Source organism: Hetaerina americana, unplaced genomic scaffold, assembly GCF_022747635.1.
Source record: "Hetaerina americana unplaced genomic scaffold, ioHetAmer1.1.p SCAF_15, whole genome shotgun sequence".
Lineage (NCBI taxonomy): Eukaryota > Metazoa > Arthropoda > Insecta > Odonata > Calopterygidae > Hetaerina > Hetaerina americana.
The window spans coordinates 7,262,456-7,287,862 of NW_027286625.1; the positions used below are offsets into that span (position 1 = coordinate 7,262,456).

Genomic DNA, 25,407 nt, shown 5'->3' on the forward strand with positions numbered 1-25,407 from the left:
AAGATGGGCTATGGAGCTGATTAATTTAATTACATTTGCATATGATCAAATAATAATTATCCAGGCAGCTAATGGATTGCTGTTATATTTCAATGCATTACAGGAGCGCTGTGTGAAGTATAGGATGAGGATTAGGGGACAAGCATTCATTAAAAGGGTTTTGAGATGTGGGTATACCAACAAATTAGGAGTTATTTGTTACTGACCAACAATAAAAAGTCACAAATGGATACAAAAAGGGGTGGGGTAATGAGTTACATCTACAAGAGCTTACAATCTCATCAATTTAATCAAAAGGAATAAGTCATTTAAAAAACCTAGTAATGGATGTAATCATAAAACTTCCCTTATGGTGACATGATGTAGGATCTAATGACCTCAATCAGAGACTGCTGAGCCAATAGTTTCATTTGCAGTCATATTTTACTTTTATAAACCATAAGAGGCATTGACAATATTATTTGAGACCATAAACACAGTTATCAAACTGAACGTCAGTTATGTAGGTAGAGTTCACCTAATACTACATGTAAGCCCAATGTTGTGTGAGAAAATAAAATTAATAATTTGATTGGGTTGAAATGGGGAGTCTCTATTTTTTATGGCTTGCTTTCCCTACTCTTCCTTTTTCAGGTAAGCAAAAGCATTTATAAATGTTGAGATGATATTCTAGAGCAATTCTTTAGGGAAAATGAGAATGAATGAAGTACTGATGTTTGCCGGACAAGCAATCACTGATTTGACTGACAGTCAATGAAAATGACATTTTTAAAATTTTACAATAGCCATATTCTCAAATGGTCCCAAACTTCATTGTTAATCAGCATATTTGACCTTTCTAGAAACATCTTATTTACAAAGCTTTTGGTTAATTATGAAATAATCTTCCTTTCAGGAAAGGATACAACGAGTCCAGCCAAGGAAAAGGCTCTTCAGTTGGCTCTGCAGGTAAGTTAATACTACAGAATGTCATAAATAAGCGTACATATCTGAAGAACTTCTTTACTTTTTTGCTACAGAATTTGAAAACAATCTACATATATTGAAACAATTAAATCTTACATATATCATCAAACAAAGAAATTTTATCAACCAACTGCTATAGCCGAACTGTATCATTCAAATCAATTCTGTTCCTTTATGATGGGATGAGAATCCTGACCCTTAAAAGGTCATTTTTGGTCTCAAAAATTGGGTCTTTTGCACAGAAAGCTATGATACATAATGGAAATTTATGGAAAGAGAAATTATTTGTAAATAAATGTAATACTTGTGAGCAGAAATTGAAAATTCCTAGTTCTTGAGGAGTAATTAACCATATAGTATGCTGTAGAATGTTGAAATAAATAATAAAGGATATTGCTACCTGAAAGGTTGAAGACCAATAGACAAAAAAACATGATAAATCACTAAGTTAAATATGTGCGTTTGATGTTTTTTCCTCTCTCACGTTTCCTCTATTAGAAAGCTTCTCTGAGTGAGTTAGGAATATTCTTATGGATTCTAATTCCTAGGAATTCTTATTCTTAGTAATGAGTGGCAGCTGGTTTGAAACATGCATTGCATTTTTATTCTTTCCAAATACTCTGCAAACTAATTAAAGTATTTCAATATCAATTTCCAGTACAGTTTTGTAACCCCGCTGACTTCTCTTGTTGTTGTGAAACCATCAGAAAAATATTATTATTCGGGCAATGATACTGTTTCCATCAGTGATCCATTAGATGAGAGTTTCAACAGGCATTTTGATGGAAGCAATCTAAGTAAGTATGTCCATTTAACTTAGCATATTAGTACTGAATGATGCACATCTAATATACAAGATGTGTTAATAATCAAATTTTGTTATACCTAATAATTTCTTTGTCATTATAAACCTAATTCTCATTTTCTTTGCTGATGATTGACTCTTTTGCATTGCTGTTTTCATTTCTTAATGCATAGTGTCTTTGTTATTCAAATAATGTCAATTTGATTGGGTAGAGTATATGTATTTTCATGAAGTTTTGAGATGCAATTATTTACACATGAAATTTTTGTAACAGTCTTAGGTAGCCCTGTTTATATGTATTAAATTTCTTTCCATTCACGTTGATATCCACAGAGCATCTTCCTAGCAGTTTCTGACCCCAAAATATGCCCATTAACCACAAAATTTCATTCGAAAACTGTTTTTATATTCCTATCCTCCTAATTTCTCAACTGTTTTGAATACACAGCAAGAAAATGTAATTGTCAATAATTTGGTTATTAAAGCCATTCCAACCACCAGGACTCAATAATTAACAATGAAGAAATCTGGCTCAGTTTCCCCAAACATTGGCCTAATCCTTCATCAGATAATTACCCTTTCATCACGTCTCAATGAAACCTCTTTGTTGCCCACTTCATTGTAGGCTACCCTATGAGCCTATATGTTACCCTCCTCTTAAAAAAATATTATAATTCACATGATGTGGACATTTAATCATGAGATGGGTGTTAATCAAGTTGAATGTTTTATTATTGCATGAAGGATTTCCTCAATATTATGACATTTCAAAGTGTGATTGCCTTTTGTATGTTGTATTGACATGGTTTGATTCCCATTGCTTTGATGTGCTTGATGAAATTTTTACTGGTAAGGCGTGTTACAGACAGTACCTATTATAGTTTTAGTACAATATGAATTATGACCATGCAAAATTCTAAATAGTGCTTCTTTTTCGATTCGATTCAAAATTCGATTTTTTGCATTCGTGCAAAAAGTGCAGAAGAGTATATATTCTGCTGACTAAAATTTTATTTCTTATTTGGATAATTTTGAGCACTTATCCACAGAAACATGATTATAGGTAGATGAGGTTACATGCATGGTATTTTGATGGTAGCAATAAAAAGTGTGCAAGAATTAAAACTTTTCCAATGGGTGAGTGTCTTTATGTGAAAGAAAAGTTACAAGAATTGATCATTATCTCAATAGTTTCAGCCTCAACTTTGTGGAAATTCATTTTAATAAATGAAAAAGAAAAACTTTGTTCCAATCCACCACTTTATTTCAGGTACGACTAGTTTCGATGCTACAGCGTCATCCTCAGACCTGAGGATGACGCCGTAGCGTTGAAACTAGTCGTACCTGAAATAAAGTGGTGGATTGGAACAAAGTTTTTCTTTTTCATTTATTAGAATTGATCATATTGGCTTCTTTAAAATAGTGAATATTTAGATTTATCCTATAAGTCCTTTTAAGGTATAATGAATGTTGCTTGCCTGATAAACATATCTCCAGAACCTGATTAAAATATTAGTAATTCCAAAAATAATTTATGGCTCACTCTTCAAAATTACCAGTCAAATAGTTCCTTACGTAAAAGGGTTACTGTCTTGTTCCTTACCTAGAAATGTATCATCCCTACACTTATTCATGCTTTTAACTAATAAATATTGAAAATTATTATTTTTCAGTTGCTCACCATGGGACTGGGTGGTTTGCAACGACATCGGCATCATCTCCTAGATGCTTATTGTCCCAATCAAAAGTAATAGCAATATTTTTTGTACAATTATATATCTCATATTCTGAGATAGGTGTGAGAAGGTTTATATATTAATGGAAGTTACATGAAAAGATCAAGGTAATTTTTCCAGGGACAATCTCACGCAGTTTGAAATTCAAAGCAGAGTATATCAATGCATTATTTAAATGTGCCTTCCAAGAACCTCTGCAAAAGGATTTACCAGCTCCACCAATTTCCAATAAAATCTGTGTCATTTTAGAATGAATGGTGGTCCCATCAAGACTGATTAAGGAAATGCATCATTGGAGCATTGACAGTGGCATTTTTTTCTCATTTATCCATGCTGAAACTATGTCATAATCACATACAATGACTGTTTATAATGCGATATTTAATTTTGTAACTAGAATTCAAATTTTGAATGAAGTATTAATACCAACTTTGTGAAAAGAAGTTACAAAATTCACACTTTTAGACTGAATTACTGTGAATATCTAGAATGACCTTGAGTGTCTGTGAATACGTATCTTGTTGGTTTGTTTTTCTTTGAGGCACCTAATAACAGTATATATTATACTTCGTAGGCAATAAGTGAACAATAATCATGCCGTATGGCAATTGTAATTGAGAAAAATTCCTGAAAAAAATATTTGATACATTTATAAGTGAATTATGATAGAGTTTTAGAATTGTAGTGGAACCTCATAATACGAGAATAATCAATTCCGCTATCTTTCTCGCAAAGCGAAACATTCGTTTAGTGAAACAACATTTTGCTTAACAATTAATGTAAAATACGACAATGCGTTCCATGCCGAAAAAATAAATAACATTTTTGTACAAAAAATATTCAAAGAAAATTATGTATACATAGTTTAGGATCGTGCATCACGTTCACCTTTTCTTCTATCGCGGAATGAAGCAACCGAGAATGCGAACTCGATTTGTGAAAGCAAAAAAGAATCCAAATAAATTATTGTTTATTTTTTACACGTACCTGATTTCTTTTTAATATAAATCTGTTAAGAGACATTTGTTTTGGCCGATACTTCAAAATGATGTAAAAATGCGACTCAGAAGGATCATTAAATAAATTTATGGTGTGCGTCCACACTGCCTTATTATGCGATGCCTCGTACGCATGGTACGAAGCAAAAGTTTCTCGTGACCTCCACATCTCATACACCTCATCTCACACATCAGCTTGCTGTTTTGGACTTAACACTATTTGAAGGCTCGTGGAGTTTCTGAATAGTAAACAAGCAGGGGTTTGATTTTCAAATCGCCGCTCGCATATGTGCAAAATATCAGCGTGAGACGGTCTTTCATTGCCTTGTGATCGGGCAATGCATTCTCTTCTTCTGTTACGTGTTGTTAAAAACCTTTTTGGGTCGGCAATCCTCAGAATCTACGAGTTTCTTGAAGCCCCCGATAAGGTTCTCCTCTGCCAATGCCTCAAAGCTTGCTGCTTCACAACGCCGTGGATGACGGTTCTTCTCGTTAACTTCTCGAACCATGCACGGCTCACCTTAAATACTTCTTCGGCCGTTGATGATCCTGGCATGTTATTAACGAGGTCGGCGAAAATTATTTTCCCCCTCTCACAAATTATATTCTCAATAATGGTGTCGCATTGCAATTGCTTTTCGTTGATGCATATGAGAAGCAACCTTTAGACATCTTTCAGAATACGTAATTGTTGTGCAGATACTCGTGTCACTATTTGAAGCATCGATCTCCTTAGTCTTGTCGGTGTTCCTGAAGAAAAGGCCAATCTTTGATATCGACCGATTGTTGTGCGTACTGAATCAGTCACGCTAACACCATGTTCCCGATTTTCAATGATTTTACTTTTCATTTATACTGTTATTTTATAATTTTATTCTCTTATGGCTTCCTTATTACGGATTTTTTTATCGGGGTCAATTTTAAAACTACGCACAAAATATTATTAAACTTCGCACATAATTATTACTAATAATATGTTTGAACGCAAATGTGGAAAAATGTGCATTCTCGTTCCGATGGCTAAAGATAAACTTCATTAGCAGGCACGGTTTCACAAAATGGAGAGGCGCATATAATGTTACAGCAGTAATGAGGCCACTATAACATAAGAATGCAATCAGGATGCATAAGTTTATTTCTTGAATTTTGAAAAGGCATTCAATAGAGTGAATTGGGTATAATTAATCAATGAATTGCTAAAATAGGAGTGAATTAGAGGGTTATGCGATTTTTTATGAAGCCTGTTCATGTCTCGAGCTGTACGAGCGCAAGTGGCAAATGGGGAAATCAGGATGGGCAGTCTTGGGAAGAGGGGGGAAGACAGGGGTGGCATCGCCCGTGCTTCTCAATATATACTTGTATGTGAAGGAAATACTAAGAGGCATGGAAAAACTTGGAAATAAGAAGAATTAAAGTTAATGGGGAATCCATAAAATCAGGTTTGCAGATATCGTAGTTTTAGGTTGCCAGTCAGCCAAGGGGTTGTCAGCGTTGCTGAGCGCAATGGGAATTCAGTGTGATAGGCATGGAATGAGAATTAACGCAAGCAAACCAACGGTTACAGGATTTTCAAGAAAGAAGATAGTTATGATGAATATTAAAATAAAGAGTTAATAAACTAGAAAAAAGGCAGGGTTGACCATTATCACCGTTGCTGTTCAACCTGTATGCAGAGGAAATAATCAAAGAGGCATGGAAAGAACTCGAGGTAGGAATGAAAGTGGGCGGGGAATTCGTAAAATCAGTTAGGTTTGCTGATGACCAAGCTTTAGTTTGTCAGTCAGCCAAGGGGCTGCAAGCATTGCTGAGTGAATTGGAAATTCAGTGCGACAGGTATGGGATGAGAATCAATATTAATAAAACAAAGGTTATGCGATTTTCTAGAAAGAAAAAGGCCAAGCTTAACATTAAAATAGGAGGGCAAAAACTAGAGCAGGTAGAACAATTTACGTATCTCGGTAGTGTTTTGGACCAACACGGTCAAAGTAGTAGGGACGTAAGGAGAAGAATTGCGCTAGGCAAAGAGGCTTTCACAAGGAGGAGGGAGTTGATGACAGGGACTTTGAGTAAGGATGTTAAGAAAAGACTCGTAAAAACTTTGATATGGAGCGTAGCTATGTATGGTGCGGAAACGTGGTCATTGAAGGAGGATAGACGTAGACTGGAGGCTTTTGAAATATGGGTGTGGAGAAGAATGGAGAAGGTGAAATGGACAGAGAAGAAAACAAATGAGGAAGTACTTGGTATGGTGGGCGAAGAGAGGGGTTTGTTGGGAGCAATCCTATGGAGGCAGGAAGTGGATGAAGGGGGTGTTGACCGGCAGTGGGATGTTGAAGACTATGATAGAGGGTAGAATGTTGGGCAAAAGAGGAAAGGGAAGGAACAGGATAGGGATGTTGGACGGGATGAAGGGAGGAAGAAAGTACTCAGAGATGAAGAGGGAGCTGATATAGAGTAGGATGATGGATTTTGTGTTTTGTTAGGAGTAATAAAATATTTGTTTGGTAGTTGTGTCCATCCAAAAACCTACCTTAACCGGTAGATTACCTTAAAAAAAAAACTAGAACAGGTTGAACTTTTTCACCTATCTTGGAGATGTTTTGATCCAAAGTACCTGCGGAGACCCATGTTGCGCTTAAATAAAAGCAACTTGGAAATGAACAGTCACCACAGATTTTGTCTTTATAAGGTTAGTATAATTTCACTCTAATTGTTAATTTCAGTTCTTTAAAATTTTCAATCGTACTACAGTAGGAGAGACCATGCTAATAAAATTAGAGGGATTAAGTGTAGAACAAATAGATTTAATGTGTCATTTTTTCCACGATCGACAGGGGATCATAATAACATTGTTCGACCGCGTTAAGGTCTTGTTCGGGTAAAATTATTCTGGTGTGTATTCACCCCCTGCCACACACCCCGGCGGTGGCTTGCAGGGTATGCATTAATAAATATCATGCGATGAATGAAAAATAACTTACCAAAACGGCCTTGATAATATCGTTGAAATCGAATGGTTTGGAAAATGATTATCCAGATAAATATTTGATGTTAAACCATTGAATGTAATCATCAGATGAGCTGATTCCTTTCTGAATTCGCACCCGTTTTATTAACACTGAACCTTTCTGCCGAAGTACTCAGTATCGTGAAGTTGTGCCAACGATAGACCAAATGATATTAAACCCCTTCAACAATTTTTCTAGTGCGAGAAAGGCTTGGAAATATTTTCCAACCGTTCATACTTTTAAATGTAAGGAAGCACGTGGTTTAAAATTACTTTCAGATGCGGGAAACAATGTAAACTTTAAAAACGAAGCATATAAACGGATACAAAAGGAACGTCACCGAACCTTAACAAATTTCACATTGTCAGGACCCTCCATGCCACTTTCTTGCTTCATTTTGCCCCATAGACTAGAGCACCGCCCCACGGGGGGGCGGTAGCGCCCACTTAGGGAACCATTGATCTGGAGCAATCGCCACACACGTGTAAAGCGTGCCATTTTCTACTTTTACTTTCCAGGATCCTAGTCTTTCACCATCAACGTTTGTGGCAGTATACATTTAATTCTTTCAACTGGTTTATTCTGATTTTTCTTATAGTTAAATAAATATTTAATTTTTTTCATTGAGCTAAATTTCATGATCTCCACCGCCCAGCGAACGAATTGCAATGTTTAAGGCCCAGTTTCATACTTTCTCGTTAAAATGAAATTCAACTTTCAATTTCATTTAAAGCCACTAACTACTTTTATTATTCCTTTTTAAATCCAAAACAAACCGTTAAAAGTGTTCGTTAACCTAAAGGCAGAAATCCTGCATTTAGCATGTTCACCCGCAAGATGTAATTTTTTTAAAGAAAAATCGGACCAGTCGCTGACTTCCACGTTACATAGTAGGCCACGTTAACAACTGATAGGAATCAACAAGACGAAAAACCAGCTACAAATAAGTTAAAGTATCTGATATACGTAAAAAAGTACCAAGAGGAAAACCTACCCCTGATCTGAATCGACCATTGCTTATATATATATTGCCAAAAGCTGGAGGTCACTACTAAGGCGCGCCTTTTTAATCTCGCGTTTAACCCCGTAGGAAAAATCAAGGTCGCTGTTCCACGGGATGCTATCGGCAGTAGGACCAATGGGCCCGCAACCTTTCAACTCGGCAAACTACAAGGTCAGCACGACGGTCTGCGCGAGCAGTAGAAACAATCTTTGAATCCTCTCGGTAGAGGACATCCTGTAGTTAAAGAATTTATAGTAAATTTAGCACAATTTCACATCGATTCTTCGTAACTTGGCTCCTGACATAAATTATAAAAGTAACCCGGATTACCTGATGACACCCCTCCAATGAGTAATAATGGATAATTAATCAAGAAGCGATGGCTTGCACAAAATCATTTGCTGAGACAAAGATGAGGGATATTCATTCCTCCCATATGTTTTTGTGTGGAAGCACAAATTGGGTATCATCAGTATTGGATCAACGCACTTAGGGTAGGCTTTGGATGGACCCTCGGACTACACACTAACTCTTAGGCCCTTACACTATGACAAAAAATATCCTTAGACTCCACGCTAAATATTACAATAACTCATCCTTTAATCCAGCATACTTCCTTAATTCCATCTAAAATGCTTATTATTTTCCTCCATAACCCTCACCTTCCCAGCATTTTGCCGCTATTAGTCTTCAGTATTCCGCTGCCTCTCAATGATCTCCTGCATCCACTTCCTTTGACTTTTTCGAGTTTTTTTCTCAGAAGCCTTTTTCCTTCTTCTCTTACCGTGCCTAGAGGTTCAACGATTGTCGTTATTATTGTGTCTCCACCACTATTTCCACCCTAATTTTTCAAAACTTTCTAAATAAACTAACTGTTTCGCTGCATTTAGGTATACCAGGTTAAGTACCAATTTTGATTAGATTCTATGAGGATGAAATGTTTCAGGGATGTTTTCGGTCGAAAGAAGAGTGGCAGGACGAGAAGTGAGTGTGTCATGAAAGAATGTTGATTGTATTCAACGGTAATGGACGAGAGTACGAAGTAAATGCTATTCGTTGGTTTGGTTACGTTGAGAGAATGGATAAGAGTCGAATAATCAAACAAGTATAGGAGCTGAAACAGAATTGTTTGCGAAGAAGACGTAGACAGAGAAAATCATGATGATGGGTATGTGTGTGTGTGGTCGAAGAGATTCTGAAAACGAGGCATATTTGGAATCTCAGAAACAGAAGAGCATGTAAGAAACAATGAGCGAATATGACAAACACGAAATTCACTAGCAAGGACGGGGTAGCGTGGAAAGATTAAATAACGGAGTGAGTTTGCTGAAATAACTCAACATCACCCTTTTTTTTACTGCCGTAATTGCGATTTTGTAGCCTGCGGTTTAAGATGGGGTTTGAATGGACAGACTGGACACCGCTTCGTTTCGGAGCCTCGCCTGACAAGACAACCTGAGCCTCCCTACAAAAATACAACCGTTCTTTAACGACGCTTTCTTTCTACCTCCCTTCATTTCGACCATCATACCTTTCCTTTTCCTCCCCCTACCTCGCCTACTTAAATTCCTCTCCTATATCAGTGTTTTTGTTTACTAGGAAGCCCCTGAATTGAAATGTCTTTAAGAGAATGTATGCATTCGCTGATATAATCAGTAAGTCAAATTTTCACACCAAATTAATACCTTCCCTCGAGCGGTCTGAGTAGCAAAACAAATCAAGAGGAATTAATTGTTATTGCCCAGAGATTCTAAGTTTTAAGTTGGTTCAAAAGGATTTACTCGAGGGTGTATCAAATTTTGCAGAGAGATATGGTTATGGGGTACCTGACACCACATGACGTTGGTTTTAGAGTCGGCAAGCTGGTCCACGAGTCGGGGATCCCTTGTGTATGAATGACCCAGAGGCGACAAGGCCCTAAGCGAGAAGATCGATCTCTCAAGTAGCAGCCCCTGGTGAGGGATTTCTTTAAGCCCTCCTCGATTTTTTCCCGTGTGAAACACTAGCGGTCCATGGCGGGTTGGACGTGCGCTACGTGTTAAGGGAGAGGAGAAAGGGTAGAGAAACTCTTGATCGATGTTTCGCTATGTTCCACGGAAGGGTGACTCGAAGGGCGACATAACATAGATTTATGCAATGTATTTTAAACCCTCGGAGACGAACAGTACGTCCGCTCCGCCAAGAACGAGTCCCAGACGGGTCCTTTACTTCACGACTTGGAAATTAAACGAGTTCATTTACTATCTCAGCGAGTTCATTTACATTATAGGGTCTCCAGTTTACGGTTACCTTTATGGAGTCTCTCGTTAAATTAAAAAAAAAAGTGTGGAGCATTGCATTACTGGGTAAGGAAATCCACTCGCCCTTAAACCAGACTCGAGCGGTCAAGACTTAAAGTATAACTAACCAATTAAAATACCTGAGAATCATGCTAAAGTCGGAACTATCAGTTGGAAAACGGGAACATCTGCGGAGCAGCGCTGAAGAAACTTTGCTCTCTTCTAACGAAATGGAGAAATATCCGAATGAAAAATTGGAAGTGTTCTATCGCGTTGGTCAGACACCATCTTGAATACGCGGCGAGTATTTGTGACCTTGCGCAAAAAGATTTAATTCTTACCCTCACTCACGATCTCTCCTGGGTGAAACATATGCGGGGAATGTGGACAAGGTAAAGAAAAATTAGGATTTATTAGAAGATTACTGGGTAAATGTGATGAAAACATCAAAGAGAAATGTTATCTGTCGTTGGTTAGACCACGTTTAGAATATTCTGCAAGTATATGGGATACTCACGGATGGATGGATTGGATTGTTGGATTAATTGCCGATTTAGATCGCGTGCAGCGTAGAGGAGATAGATTTGTAAAACGTTGTTATGATAAATTTAGTAGCGCATCCAAGATATTGGAGCAGTTAGGCTGGGAATCACTCACTGGACAAAGGTTAAAATACAGATTGAAGCTCTTGCATAAATTGAAAGGAGGTATCTTTAGCAGTGATGTTGAAAATGTATTATAACACCCATCGAAGTACGACAGGAGAGATTGTGCTAATAACATAAGAGAGATTAAGTGTAGAACAGATAGATTTAAGATGTCATTATGATAGGGGATCACAAGAATATTGGTCGACCGCGTTAAGGTCATGTTCGGGTAAAATTATTCTGGTGTGTATTCACCCCCTGCCACACACCCTGGCGATGGCTTGCAGGGTATATAAAATAAAGGCTATTGTCGTTCAGAGAGGGAGCCTCTCCAAATGCCAACCCCTCACGGCCGTGAGACACTTCGCTCGTATCCCATTCGATGGTTAGCGATGAAGCGAACACGAAACAATGAACGATCCTACGGACCTCCAAGCCCGATTGAATAATACAGGTATGTAAGGCACTTTTTGAATCTCAAGTCCTCAGAGCTTCGGCCATAATTTAGTTGAGATGTGCATGACAGAACGCCGCCTTTAGGAGGGAGCTGTAAATACATTCGTCCTCGTTTCACGCTAACAAATTTGATAATCGCTCACGGTAACGGGGTGTGTCGAGATGTGATGTAATTCACAGAATAAGGAAGAATGAGTTGTTAATTGACCTCATTTCACGACTGCTTATCGAAATTTGAGTCCTACCCGATCACGTATAGCTTCGGAGGTACCGATTAGCATACGCGTGGATTGCCAAAGATAATAAAATAAAATCCCTGCAGCAGAAATAATTTGAGCATAATTTGTTTTACTTCCGAGTACAGGTGAACTTTTTTATATGAATACGTCTATGAACAGCCTTTCTTTTTATCAGGATGCTCCCAAGTAGTTACAAACTTTGAGCATGACTTAAATGCTCCAATTAATATGTATATGATTCCGATTTGGTAGATCCCATTTTATTTTGTTAGCCCACTCCAATTTATGTTGTGATCCAACTCGATACATAAATTGGATGATTACGTTTCGGTACGTCAAGGTTACCGAAGAAGATTCCCGTAAGTTCTCAAAGATCTCTGTCCACACCTTAGTCCGTTCCTCGTATGTGCAAAGCCAATTTCAGGGTTCCAAGGGAATGAGAGATTGATCATCTCCAACTTAAAAACGGTGGCAATGAACTAAACCATTGCTATTACCGACCACTATCGCCAACCTTTTTTCCTGCAAAACCCTACAGAACATCATGTTAAGCAAATTGAAAAAAGACTACCCACAATAGTCACTACTTTCTGTCTTTGGGTCTACATGGCTTCAGAAGGAAATAGATCACTTGCAATACAAATGAGCACCTTTATACTTCATTTGATGCGTATTTTATATTCAGGAGAGGGAAAGGAGATCGATCTAAATAGATTTTCAAGGGCGTTTTAGATAGTCTCGCAAGCCAAATGAATAAACGAGCTTCAGCTCGAATAGGCTTCAATAATGTGGAATAGACGGCAAGATGATTAACTTGACATTTTGAAAAATCAACATTAAGATGATTAACATGCTCCAAAACGTCCTCAAACAGTAAAAAGAAGATCCACAGTGAGATGATGATAAACAATGATCCACATGGTCCATGAAACATATTATCCGCGAACAAAGATTCTCATGGATCGCCAAATGACTTGTGCATTCATCAGTCTCAATCACATTAAGTCAATTACATGAAAATGACATCCTATTGACAAGTTCCAAAGAAACTGCGGGAGATGCCGCAACAGTAACTTTTAACGGAGTCATCCGCTAATGTGCCCAGTCAAGTCCCAGTAATCATAATAATCCCAGTCAAGGCGAATGATTTTTACACTCTGAAACTGTTGCATTGAAATGACATCCTATGGTCATCCTACACTTGTTTGTAAATACCAAATAATGGTACGACTTTCTGTAAAATGCATGTCAGAAAAAAATGCTTTGATAGTAAATACATCACTTGGTGGCATCGATCACATCCTATGAAGAGTACATTTTGTTGGGTGTGCCTCAATTTCACATAACTCACCACTCCGTCTGGAGTCCCAAAAACAGTCAAACGCGAAGAGATTAGAATTGAGTTGATCGTCTGAGGTCAATTGGGCGATAAGGAGGGCTCATGCGGAAGATAACTAGTTTCATGGATAGTGAAAGCCGCTTCACAGAACTTAAAAACAAGCGTCCTCATTTCGAAGTCAAAACGGATGCGAATTAGACTAGGAAACTTGGATTTCTCCTTTAAGTATTACACCACCCTCGAAAGAACCTTTGGCAATCAGCGAATTCCACAGGTCACTCCGACTTAATTTTACTTGGCCCGAATTTAAGGATCATCGAACGAAAATGAAACAGGTCTTTAACTGGAGGGCCAGTTTCATGGATGAGAGTAGATTCCAGAAAAATGCCCTTGACAAAAAGGGTGGGAGAGGGCAGTTCCTTTCCCTATTAGGTTTGTGGTTTCCAAGAAAGATACGGTGTCCAGAAAAATCATATCGCGTAGGATCATCAGAAGGTTCTCATGGGCATGATCCGTCACTGGGTCCGGAATTTCCATGCCAGTAGTACTACATACTACCACACTGAATACTGCTACAACTCTATACTACCACACTAACAAAAGTCACATTTATAACTTCGGATGCATTCAATTGAGCCAGAATAAATTTCAACTTTCTCCTCGTCGTGGGGTACCTCTAACATTAATCACATGGGAAGGTTGGGTGATAGCCGGAAACAAAAGAAGATACCAACTCGCTGCTGTGTGTGCGACACTTCAGTGAAAGTGAAGCATCTCCTGACGGAATGCGATGGATACCGGTTAGTGCGTAACCAACTGTCTGGCAATCAGGAGAAACCTAGAAGACACTATAAGACGGCCAGAACCATTTTAATCGGAGGATTCTATTAAAAAAGGAAACTGGCCTTTTCATTAAACAGAGGCACATTTTGATAAAGTTACTTCGCTAAAGTTGAATATTATATCTTACATTTACTGTATTTTAATATATATTTTTAATTCTAGTAGGTGGGCGGTCCTAAATGGCCTGCACCGTCGACAAATCCTATAAACCTAACTCTACTGATACTTCGGGAAACTATATTTCTTTCTAAACTGGGATATATGGGTTATCATTGGAAATAGAAAGCATAGCTGTACAGAAAGAGGAACCTATCCTCTGCTGTATATCATATTGTAGGAATATAAACTTTGGTGAACAATGTGTCACATTAAAAATCCATTTTGAAGGTTTGTGAATTTTCACAGCTCAACAATCTGGCTTAAATTTTCGGAAAAATATTTAACTTATAATATTCTTCACAATAAAGCTAATGCATGCTTGACTTTCCCATTAAGCTGCCCAAGAAGGACCACGAATCATACTTTGCGCGTTATTGCAATCGGTCCTCATAACGCAATTGCCTTTGCAGTTTTCGTTGCGAAAACTGGTTCTTGTATCCGCCTCCAATGAGTCATGAGAGCTTCGGGAATCGAGTCATGTTGGTTCCGTTGTGTGAAACTTGAAGAAGAGTTATAGCTTTTTCGCGCGTTAATAATGAAAATAATAATTTTCACGTGTGATGAGGATCGATGACCGTGTCCCGGATTACAGATAAACATCGTATAACACCAGAGGTTTGTTACGAGAGAGTGGAGGGTACAGTGGCATCTATAAAATTACCTACAAGTAATTAAATCCGAATAATAGAGTAAATTAAAGTAAAATTAAGCTATGGGTCTGCTGATTAAGAGGCACCTGCGTTGTTGCTTATGGAAAGATTGAATGGAATATTTTCCTTAAGATGTTTTGGTTCTTAATATAGTTTCTACCATTGTTCATAGATAGATTTTTCGCCAGACTGCATGATTCAGACGCAAATACTGAAGGAAATATTAAAATTTTACCCCTTGTTGTGATGGACTGTTTGCCTAATAACTAGTTCAGCGTATACATTCATAATGACTTATTTCTCAAAACACTCTAAATATTTATTCGAAAACAAAGAAATCGACAGAAATTAATTTAAATGTCTCTGGAGTTATTTATCAGTCAAAGTTATCAAACTCTATTTAAAAAAAAACACTAGACGTGTCAATGAATATACTTAAGAGATCGCGGACCTACACAACATTTTTATACCTCTCTTGATATTTCTGTCTAAGTTTTATCTCCCTTTCACCCGCTTATGGCGTACCATGGCGATGGTCAACTTGGGTTTTAGAAAGGGGAGAGTAACGCTGATGAAGTAATGGAGATATTAGTGGAAAGGGACGTAAAATCATGATGCTTTTGTGTGATTTGTGGATTTAGAGAAGGCGTTCGGCGGAGAAAAACGGAAATTGATGAGGAAGTATTTCGGAGAAGAGGAGTAAACGGAAGGGATAAACAACCAGCAAATGAAGAAGACGGTATTACTAAGGGTAGTAGAGGGAGAGTCAAGATGGACAGTGATAAGCATGGGAGTAAGGGAGGGTTTGTCCGATATTGCTGTTAAAACTTATGTGCTGAGGGACTGTTGAGTGTAGCATGGAAAGGGCATGAGCTGGGAATAAAATTTGGATGCGAGATGATTAAGTCAGTAGCTTAGCAGGTAAACAAGCATTAATAAGTCCGGAAGCTTAAGGCATTGCAGTTCGAAGATTGTCGAGTGCCTTACAGTATATATGAGAAGTATTGGATGAATATGGACCACATGCAAACCAAATTAATGAGATTCTCAAGAAGTAGGAAGAATCAGTTAAACATTAAAATAGAAGAGAATGAACTAAGAATAATGTCGGACAAAGAAGAATTCGCGAGAGGGAAATTGATGAGAGACATTCGAAGTAAGCAAAGATGAGATTATTAAAGGCTAATAAGAAGCATTGCACTGCATGGATGGTAAACCTGGTCTCTGAAGCAAGAGGATGGGCGTGGATTGGAGGATTTTGAGATGTTAGAATGGATGAGAATGGAGATAGCAATTTGGAGGAAAATATGAAAACTAATAACCAAGTGTTAAATATGGTGGTAGAAGAAATGAAGTTGCTTGTTATGGAATCGTAAGCAGGGATAATTGGATGGGGGAAATATTAAGAGGTAGTGGAATAACGAAAGCTGTGATAAAAGGGGAAATATAAGAGTAAGGGAGAAAATTGGGTTTTTATACACCATGAATGTAGGAAGAGTATCGTACGTCGATCTTGAGGAAACTATGCGAGGCAAATGATAGGAAAAATTTAAGCAATACGCAAGATAGTTGATGAGCACTGTTTAAAATCTACCTTTAATAAGTAGATAACCGTTGATGATGGTGAATTTTCCGTTAGATGTAATCAGCGGTCTCTAAACATAATTACTGAAGAGGGCATAACGTCGTAGCATAACCACTTAAGTTCTTGAAGCATCTTTTTTAAAACGAGGTATCTTTTCACGTTAAATTTGTTGACAGAACACGTGCGGCTTCGTCATATCAGAACTAGTAATTACACAATGTTGATATTTCGCCGAAAACAGCCGTTTGCAGTGATGATATTGAAATGCGGAAAAATGGTTTGTTTGTAAAAAGAAATCCATATTTATTTTATCTCTATGGACGTAACATTTTCATAAATCGGAAAGTAGTACAAGGAAATGGTGAAAGTGCTCTTCTCAGAAAAAGGAATAGATGTATCTAAAGGTCATTTGATGCCAAGTAGCAAAAGTTCAAAGGTTCAAAGGGTAGGATCAAAGAAAATGCACGATTTGCCGCCAAACAACAGATCTTGATTGGATATCGTTAATTCCCATTCGTAATTTGAACATCCTCGTCTGAAAAACTTCCAATTTACTCAAAGATTCATCCCGCTTGTGATAATTTGCACTGAAATAGCATTCATTATATTCGTGTTAACGATTCTCCCGACCGCACTCCTTTCGCACATTAATATAATTAAATTACCCACTAAATAAAACATAAAAATCCATTGCTCCAAAGAATAACATACATTTCTGGAGGCTACATGCAAGAATTCGAGTTAGACGGCGGATACTGAACGATACAAAGGTGCTTGGGTCGTTCAATGCAGTGCAGTTTCGAAAAATGTAAAATTTGGAAAAATCAAAATTTCTTCCCGATTTAATATTTCTGCAAGGTTCAAAGTAATCTTCTAGGAACAGTATTCGGAAGTCGAAACACTAAGCGCACCATTATAAAATGCGCTTCTCAAGCATTATGGGAAAACCTAAGGAGTGCCTTTGTAGATTTTGAAGAGAATCATCGTTACACTGGTCCTAATCACTGCTTGTGAGTCAATGAAAACCCCATCGAAAGACAAAGCACCCTGTAGGGATATTAGTGTGTGCCCGGAATACCACTCAGGTTCAATTGATGGCCGTGTGAACATTCCAAGGGAAGCAGTTTACGAGATCGCCTACGGTAGTTATGATGCGATCTGTTTGGTTGGAACGTTGCCTGCCTTAAGATCTAGACGTACATATCCGAGCTTTTTTTCACTGCGATAGACGGAATATATAACGGGTAATCTTACGATAAGCCATTGTGGCTCCTGGAGGCACAGTTCAGAATTGAAACTTCGTACCGGAGTTTCGACTTCTCTTATAATAATTACGAGTATGTCTAAATCACCACGAATCGTACTTGAGATCTCTATTAACTGCAAAAGCGAAAGCACATTTTGATGAAGTTTTACGCCAATATGTCCGTCCAAAAATCTTTTATTTTACATTAAATTAGCATTTTAAATTAACTTAGCATTTTAGGGAAAGAAATTATGTATAAGTTACGTTTTCGAGATTACGACGCAAAATAATTTAATAGAGCAATAAATAGTAACACTTGCCATCTATTCTTAATACTTATGAACTATTCTAGAATAAATTTACGAATGAAAAGAATTTGGTAATTTTAATATGCGTGGAATCGATAGTTTATAAGCTAAAACGCTGGAATGCTGGATTGCTCGGGGGTCAGTGACGGCCGTCAACGTTGCACAACATGGAATTTTATGCATCGGCTACTGACCTCAAAAGCTACGAAAGGCTTCTTCCTGAATTGGTAAGAGAATGTTTCATTGGGCTAATTGCTAGGTCGGAAGCGATCATTATTTTCATGGTCTTGAGACTTAAAAAGAAACAGGAATGTATTAAGTTGGCTCGTTTGCCCTCTAGCAGAGTAACTCGATAGAAAAACAAGTGGTAGGTACAACCCACAGTTATCCTCAAGTTTGACTCATTCAGCATCTCCGCGTTCACCTTCTGGGTAAATTTAAGTATATAGCAAAAATTAGTTTACGGTACTTTTGAGGGTGTGCCAATGCATCTGCTTAGTCTCGAAGTCAAAGGCCTCAAGTCAAACCGATAACTCTATGAGCATTCTATCGTTTTCAAAGAGAACATTACAATGAAATGACACTATATCTAGAGAATATCTCTATACACGTATGTAATTATGAGTAGACGTTCATACTTTTTTCCAAAGAACAACTTCATAGTCTTCAAGTTGATATTTATACTTACCTGAAAAATACAGGGGAAATTAGTTTCCAGGTTGCCATGCAATTTTGTCCGCTGAGCTGCCTAACAAGTTCATCATCTTTGATGAATAATTTCAAGAAAATCAGTTCTGCTTTCCTGGATAAAAATATGCCATGTCAAACTGTCATAGCTCAGGATAATGCAGGCATCGAGTTCTCTCGGAGAAAATTACGGCGTTGTCAGACGACATGCCCTATGATATACGAACGTAATTATAAATGCCTACGTACCTTGTTAACATATCAAAAGTTTATTTCCTAATAACATAGAACTCTTGGGTTTCGAAGTGCATAATTTTCCGTTCTTGTCATTAATCGAAATTAATCTCTAATACCTGGTCACTCAAACTCTTTCATATTTCGTTTGTGAAGAATACCTAATTCTTGATTACCGCTGACTACTTGAATAATTTTTTATATTGTTCTGAGATCGTGGGTCACGGTAGATCATATCACCTGGAATAATTTATTTTCCCGTAAGAGTAAACGATTTGTTTCCCGTTCAAATAAGATCAAGACTTAGGGTTAGCATGCCTGTTTTTGACACTCAACCTAACTTCGGCTTCAAATTGGTCTGAGAGGGAGAATATGCGCGATTTTCAGATTGCTCCCCCACGAGCAAGGATTTATACAATATTTGGCGACTCGAGCGGTGGGGCTATCCTTGTTTGATTCATCAGGCAACCCTAATCCCTGGCGGCGTAGACGTCAGTTGCGTACGTAATAATAACCAGTCCACTTATGTCATAGTAGCATGAATTTACCCAGCCAACTATCTCGCTCCACCTCGGAGAACTCCAGCGGCTGGCTAAAACCTTTCCCGATAAACTTTTCATTGTGGTAGGTTTCGGAGTCAGTCAGCCAGCCAGCCAAGTTGGTCATGGATCGTGTGCCAACTGACGTCATTGTTCTAGTTGGAATACCTATGTAAAAGATAGATATAGGATACAAAATTATTTTACAATCATTTTAAATGAAATTACTTAAACCGTCTATAACATTTGTGTGCTATATAATATGATTTATATATGTGGAAATGAAAAAGTAATAGCAAAAAAAATAAAATAGCTCTGAGCGAGAAGTAATTTGCGATTTTACAGAGTCATCTTGAATATTTTGAAAAGTAGACTTAAGAATACCACAATGTCATAAACGCAAAGAAAAGTTTCAGCTTTTCTCTGCAAGATTGTTATACACGATTATTAAACACCGTTTCGAAAATGTCTAATTGAGCTCGATGAAATTTTTGCATTGCCATAGCTCCGTCACTCTAGGAGTTATGAGTATAAAATCGTAGAAAGGAAAAATGATCAAAACCAATTCTCCTAACTTCTTTGGCTTACACCTCCAGGAGGTAACTACATGCGAAATTCTATGTTTTTGTGTGCATACAAAGTCACATGGTATGGTAAATCCACACATTGAGGTAAATGGGTCAGGTCCCTTACCCAGGCCGCCTACGGTTTCCCAAGAAGTACGAGTATATTTGAACATCGTACGACTTGGGTAAAACTGAGGGTGCCTAGAATCATTCGAAATTGAATCCGGGCACTCCGCTCAGTATCCGGATGCCGTATCCTCTACACCTACCACGTATTTACATTGATAATCCGGTTAATACTTAGATTCCTATATCTATATACCACTTCAAGTGCAATGCCACTCCGTACGCTGAATGGAATTTCAAACTGTGATCGATTGGTGCCTTTCAAAAAGAGTAGGCCAATGCCGGATGCCCTTTCCAATCTCCAATCCGTAAAATCTCCACTGAGAACGTGCAAGATATTGTTCGAAGAAAGAATTTCTACCACCACCGCACGCTGAGGACCATTATCAATTGCTCAGCAGAAAATATTGTTTCTCTACAATTGAGGTCATAAATTCATGGGAGAGAGGAAAAGTAGGTGGGATTAAACTGCGCAGTATGTGGAGGGTGTAAATTTAGTAGGCAGGGGAAGATTCAGAAAAAGTTTTTAAAAACGGGTGGTTTTTGGGAAACGACTATTGCATGGCAGGGATGCCATATCGTATTAGCTCTAATGAACATGGTTTGGGCCTCTGATTAAAGCAAAAAAAACTTTTCTGACATGAAATATAATCAGAATTAATGTGCAATCTTGCCGCCATAGAAAATAAGCTGCAATTGTAACATTAAAAAAAATTGTATTTCATAGCTGAAGATCACACGAAAAAAAACTTATTCTGTTTTTTTATGGGAATAACACCCGACATTTATACAAGTATCTAAGAGATATTTATTAATTTATATACTATTTTAATACTTTTACCAGCTAGGTCGATCGGCACATGCACCGCGAAAATTTGTTGCGCAGGGTCTTCATAATGAACTCCAATGAGGAAACAAAATGAATCCGACTTGATCTGAATGTAGTTATACTATTTTATCTGAACTAGATTTCTTTGGCTTAAATCTCCCACTTGTATAAGTGGGGAACGCTATTGGGTGCAATTATGCAATTTTTATCACTTTATTGGATGATCAGCATTGCTTGTTTTAACTTTAAAGCACTTAAGATGCCATTTTTTTCATGAACAATAGGGGGTTATGATAACATTGTTCAGCCGCGATAGGGTCATGTTCGGATAACTTTATTCGGGTGTGTATTCACCCCCTGCCACACACCCTAGCGGTGCTTATATATATATATATATATATATTTATATATATATATAAATATATATTTAGCTATATAATATATATATATATATAAATATAAATATATATATATATATATTTATATATATAGCTATATAATATATATATATATATATATATATATATATATATATATATATATATATATTTATATATATATATAAATATATATTTATATTTATATATATATATATATAAATATATATATTTATATATATAGCTATATAATATATATATATATATATCTATTGCTATATATTTATATATAGCAACATATAGGTTCGATTACTTTTGAATATTTATTTCTAAATGAATTCTTCATTCTGTAGTTGCAATAACATGAGAAAACTAAAGTAGAATACATAAGGATGACGATCATTATATCTCTTAATATTATTTGGTTTGTCCAATTCAAACACTCACTAAAAAAAAGGCATTTTGTTATTTATTTATTTCATAAAAAACTACTGCATATTTTTATATTTACCTTATTTAACTTGAGATTAAAATTTATAAACTGGAAAAAGAGAAAATGCATATACAATTTCTGAAGAGAGGGAATTATTCATACTTTAAAACCAATTCCTTCATCTGAACAGTTTCTATAAATTATTCTCCATTTGAGCATCCTCTGTTATTAATTGGCAGATTTCGAATCAATTAACTCGAAAAAACATAAAGAGTTCCGGGTTCCATCGATTAAAAATCCTGATTTGGAAAAACTATCAAACGATAAGTATGCAGTGCCAAGGTGCTTATTCAGGAAGGACACGGACGTGTCGAACCTCGACGATGCTTGTGTTGTGACGTCACAGCCTCGGTAATTCCCGACACTGTAGCGTGCGCAAACAATGGGATTCGTCGAGGTCCTGACGTCAAGACTTCGTCTTTGTCGAGGCTCGACAATTTCGAGATCTTCTTGAATAAACCCCCTGATTAAAGTACCCAAATATCCCAGTTGCTGGAGGTCGCACATCGTCATCGTCCAGGCTCGGAAATGTCCAGTCCTTCTGAGTAAGCATTATAGGTCATACCGTACTTGGGCAATTAGTGTAGAGAAGTCCATATGTATAATTTTACAAGGAATAGAACAGTGTAGTGGTTTAACAATAAAATTAAAGGAAGCTTATTTTTTAATCGGAAAAACTCGAGAAGTTGAAATTCGCCAGGCACTGATACTGTGTAGTCACTGCGGGAATACGTTCTGATAAGTACTACTACCATATTATAGTAGAAAAAATCAACATTGAGCCCGCTTTGCAATCTATTTACTAAAAAATCACTGGTTGCAATGAAAACCATCCTTTTTTGCATAATTGCCAGCCCCGGTAACGTCCTCATCTGCCAAGCAAGAGGTCGTGGGTTCGAATCCCGCCTAGGTGGTTTTTCCTTCGAATTGGGCTTGGGTGTGTATAATTGTCAAATTTGTATATGAATTCTCAAAGTACGATGTAAATATCGAAGTGCTGTTTTCGGACTAATGCAAAATAAATAAATAATTGATGATATGTGTCGATTTTAAACTCTTTTTTTATATAAACTAATTTCAGAATAGGCTTTAACAAGAACAGTAATTGAAATACCGATTCAGCGCATACCTAGAAACTTACACGATAAAAAGTATCAGCAAATAAATGGGAACCCCTAATATGTGCAAACTGGAAACATCTGCGGTTAGCGTGTTCATTCATTGAGTGAAACAGGACTCGACGGGCGTTAAATTCCCCCCTTCCTGACCCTTCAGAGAACACACCATTGATTATTCCAGCGGACTCCAGCGCGTGGGCACACACTTCCCTAACTCCCATCGCTCGCTTTTGGACACGGCGGCGGAGTTATCATTGTTTGGCACGCCCCGCACGTCCCCGTCTCTTGAATTGAGAGCCTTGATTAAAAACGGCGTCCTTTGCTTGGAAACTGCGCGTGACTTTCTATCTCCTCCACGCCGTCTTTTGTCTCCTTCCCTCTACCGAGATGCATCTTATGACGCGAATGTTTCCACGCCCCCTCTCCGCGCCCCCCCCCCTTAATCCAGCGGCCGCGTGAGTCACAACTTCCGCGAACATCTCGACAACGGTAAAAACCCACCCAATGTGTCCTCTCGCGGGATGACCGAGAGTCAGTTCTCCTAGTCTGGGGAGGAGGGTTAGATGATTTACGATGCAGCAGCAGCTCCAGCGATGGTTGAAGACGGCCACGGAATTACGAAAGGACGACGGAGCAATGTCAGTTCTATTAGAGATCTCTCGAGTAAATAAAGTAGTTCGTGCTTTTCAACTGACCAATCAAAGTCTTCGCCGCAGGACTGCGTAATTATTTTCATTGGTTGGGTAATTTTTTTTATCCTCGCAAGCCATCAGAAAGGTCAGGGATTCTAGGATGAATTGATAATGTATTTCCGTTGTGAAATGCGTAGTTTCATATGTGATTTGGTGGAATTTGGACATATCAATGATCAAATAATATAATTTTATTATAATATCAATTATTTGTTTGATGATAGTCTATGTAATTGCATGCGTGTAGAATGAAAGGATTTTCGTATGATTGTATACGCCACGGTGGGTATAGTTTTGCATGTATGTGATGATTTTGCATTTGGTTTAGTTTCTTTTTACGCGTGGTGACTTATCACCCCCCGCCACACCCCTTTGCGGCGGCTTGTGGGGTGTAATGTAGATGTAGATTTTTCCACCAGTGAACCAATTTAATTCCGACAAGGTTTTTGTGCAATACATCATCTTCTGGTGATGTACTACATGTACTATTTATTCGATGTACTACAAAATAATTGCCTGTGGAGTATCATAACCATCACCCGTAGATGTAAATCGAAACTTTGTCGAAGATAAACTCATTAATTGGTGGAAAATTACAATTATATGGCCATTATTTAGGTCCACTACATTATCCTGAGTTTTACATAAAATAATTGTGATAAATTCGTAAACAACAGAAATTATGGAGAAAAGCGGAGATACTGGGAGGCGGTTTGATTTTGCAGGTTGGAGTAACAGAAGGGTGGAGTAAGGAATCAGGATATTGGCCATCCAGCTTTCAAGAAATTCACGGAATTTACCTCTTTTTTCCGAGGAATATTTGCAATTTTCCAAGCTATTCCCCAAACAAGTGTATTTTGGAAAAATATTGGCCATGTAGTACTAATTGTGTACTGCATGTGTCGGATATGATAGGAAACGGTTGATGACCGACATCCGGAGAGCAACATAAGCATACCATTGCCTGCCGAAAGTAGAGAATATGAACGAACCAATAAGGTCACGCTGGACATGAACTTACTGCTGTCCCATAAAAGAACGAATTGCACACCGGCGTTTCAGCTAGCGAAACTGCTATGTTAAAAAAAACAATCCGCGGGTTGGTATCGTTTCAATTACATTAAAAATATATGCATGTATCTCTTTCATCAGAAGCCTGATGAACACTAACAAGAAAACCAGAGACACTTTTCGGCAACCAAACGGACGAGGAACACTGTGAAACATTTCCTCTAAGTATTCAATCACAAATACACCACAGCGAAACATAAAATATAAATTGCAAATCAAAAAATTCAGACGACAAAATGGTTAGGTTGTTAATTTCACTTAAGGCATGAGTCATCGCCTCAATTTTTGCAATCTCAAAACAGAGTGAGAGAACGAAATGAGGCAAGTAGGGTAAGAACTGCGAAAAAAGAACAGAATTACACCTAGGTGCGAATTAATGGTGTCTCTCAAATGCATGTCATAATGACA

At 37.6% G+C, this 25,407-nt stretch overlaps 1 protein-coding gene across 3 annotated transcripts in view; it reads left to right on the top strand.

The window, feature by feature from the left end:
* LOC139686781 (inter-alpha-trypsin inhibitor heavy chain H4-like) overlaps window positions 1-4,493 on the top strand; it is a 36,159-nt gene extending 31,666 nt beyond the window's left edge. For all 3 annotated transcript variants that reach the window (XM_071583822.1, XM_071583821.1, XM_071583823.1), the window contains 3 exons: window positions 896-948; window positions 1,625-1,763; window positions 3,445-4,493. In XM_071583822.1, coding sequence (XP_071439923.1) covers window positions 896-948; window positions 1,625-1,763; window positions 3,445-3,590 — 338 coding nt within the window. In that variant the 3' untranslated portion in view covers window positions 3,591-4,493. The remainder of the gene's footprint in view (window positions 1-895; window positions 949-1,624; window positions 1,764-3,444) is intronic.
* Window positions 4,494-25,407: the final 20,914 nt, after the last annotated feature.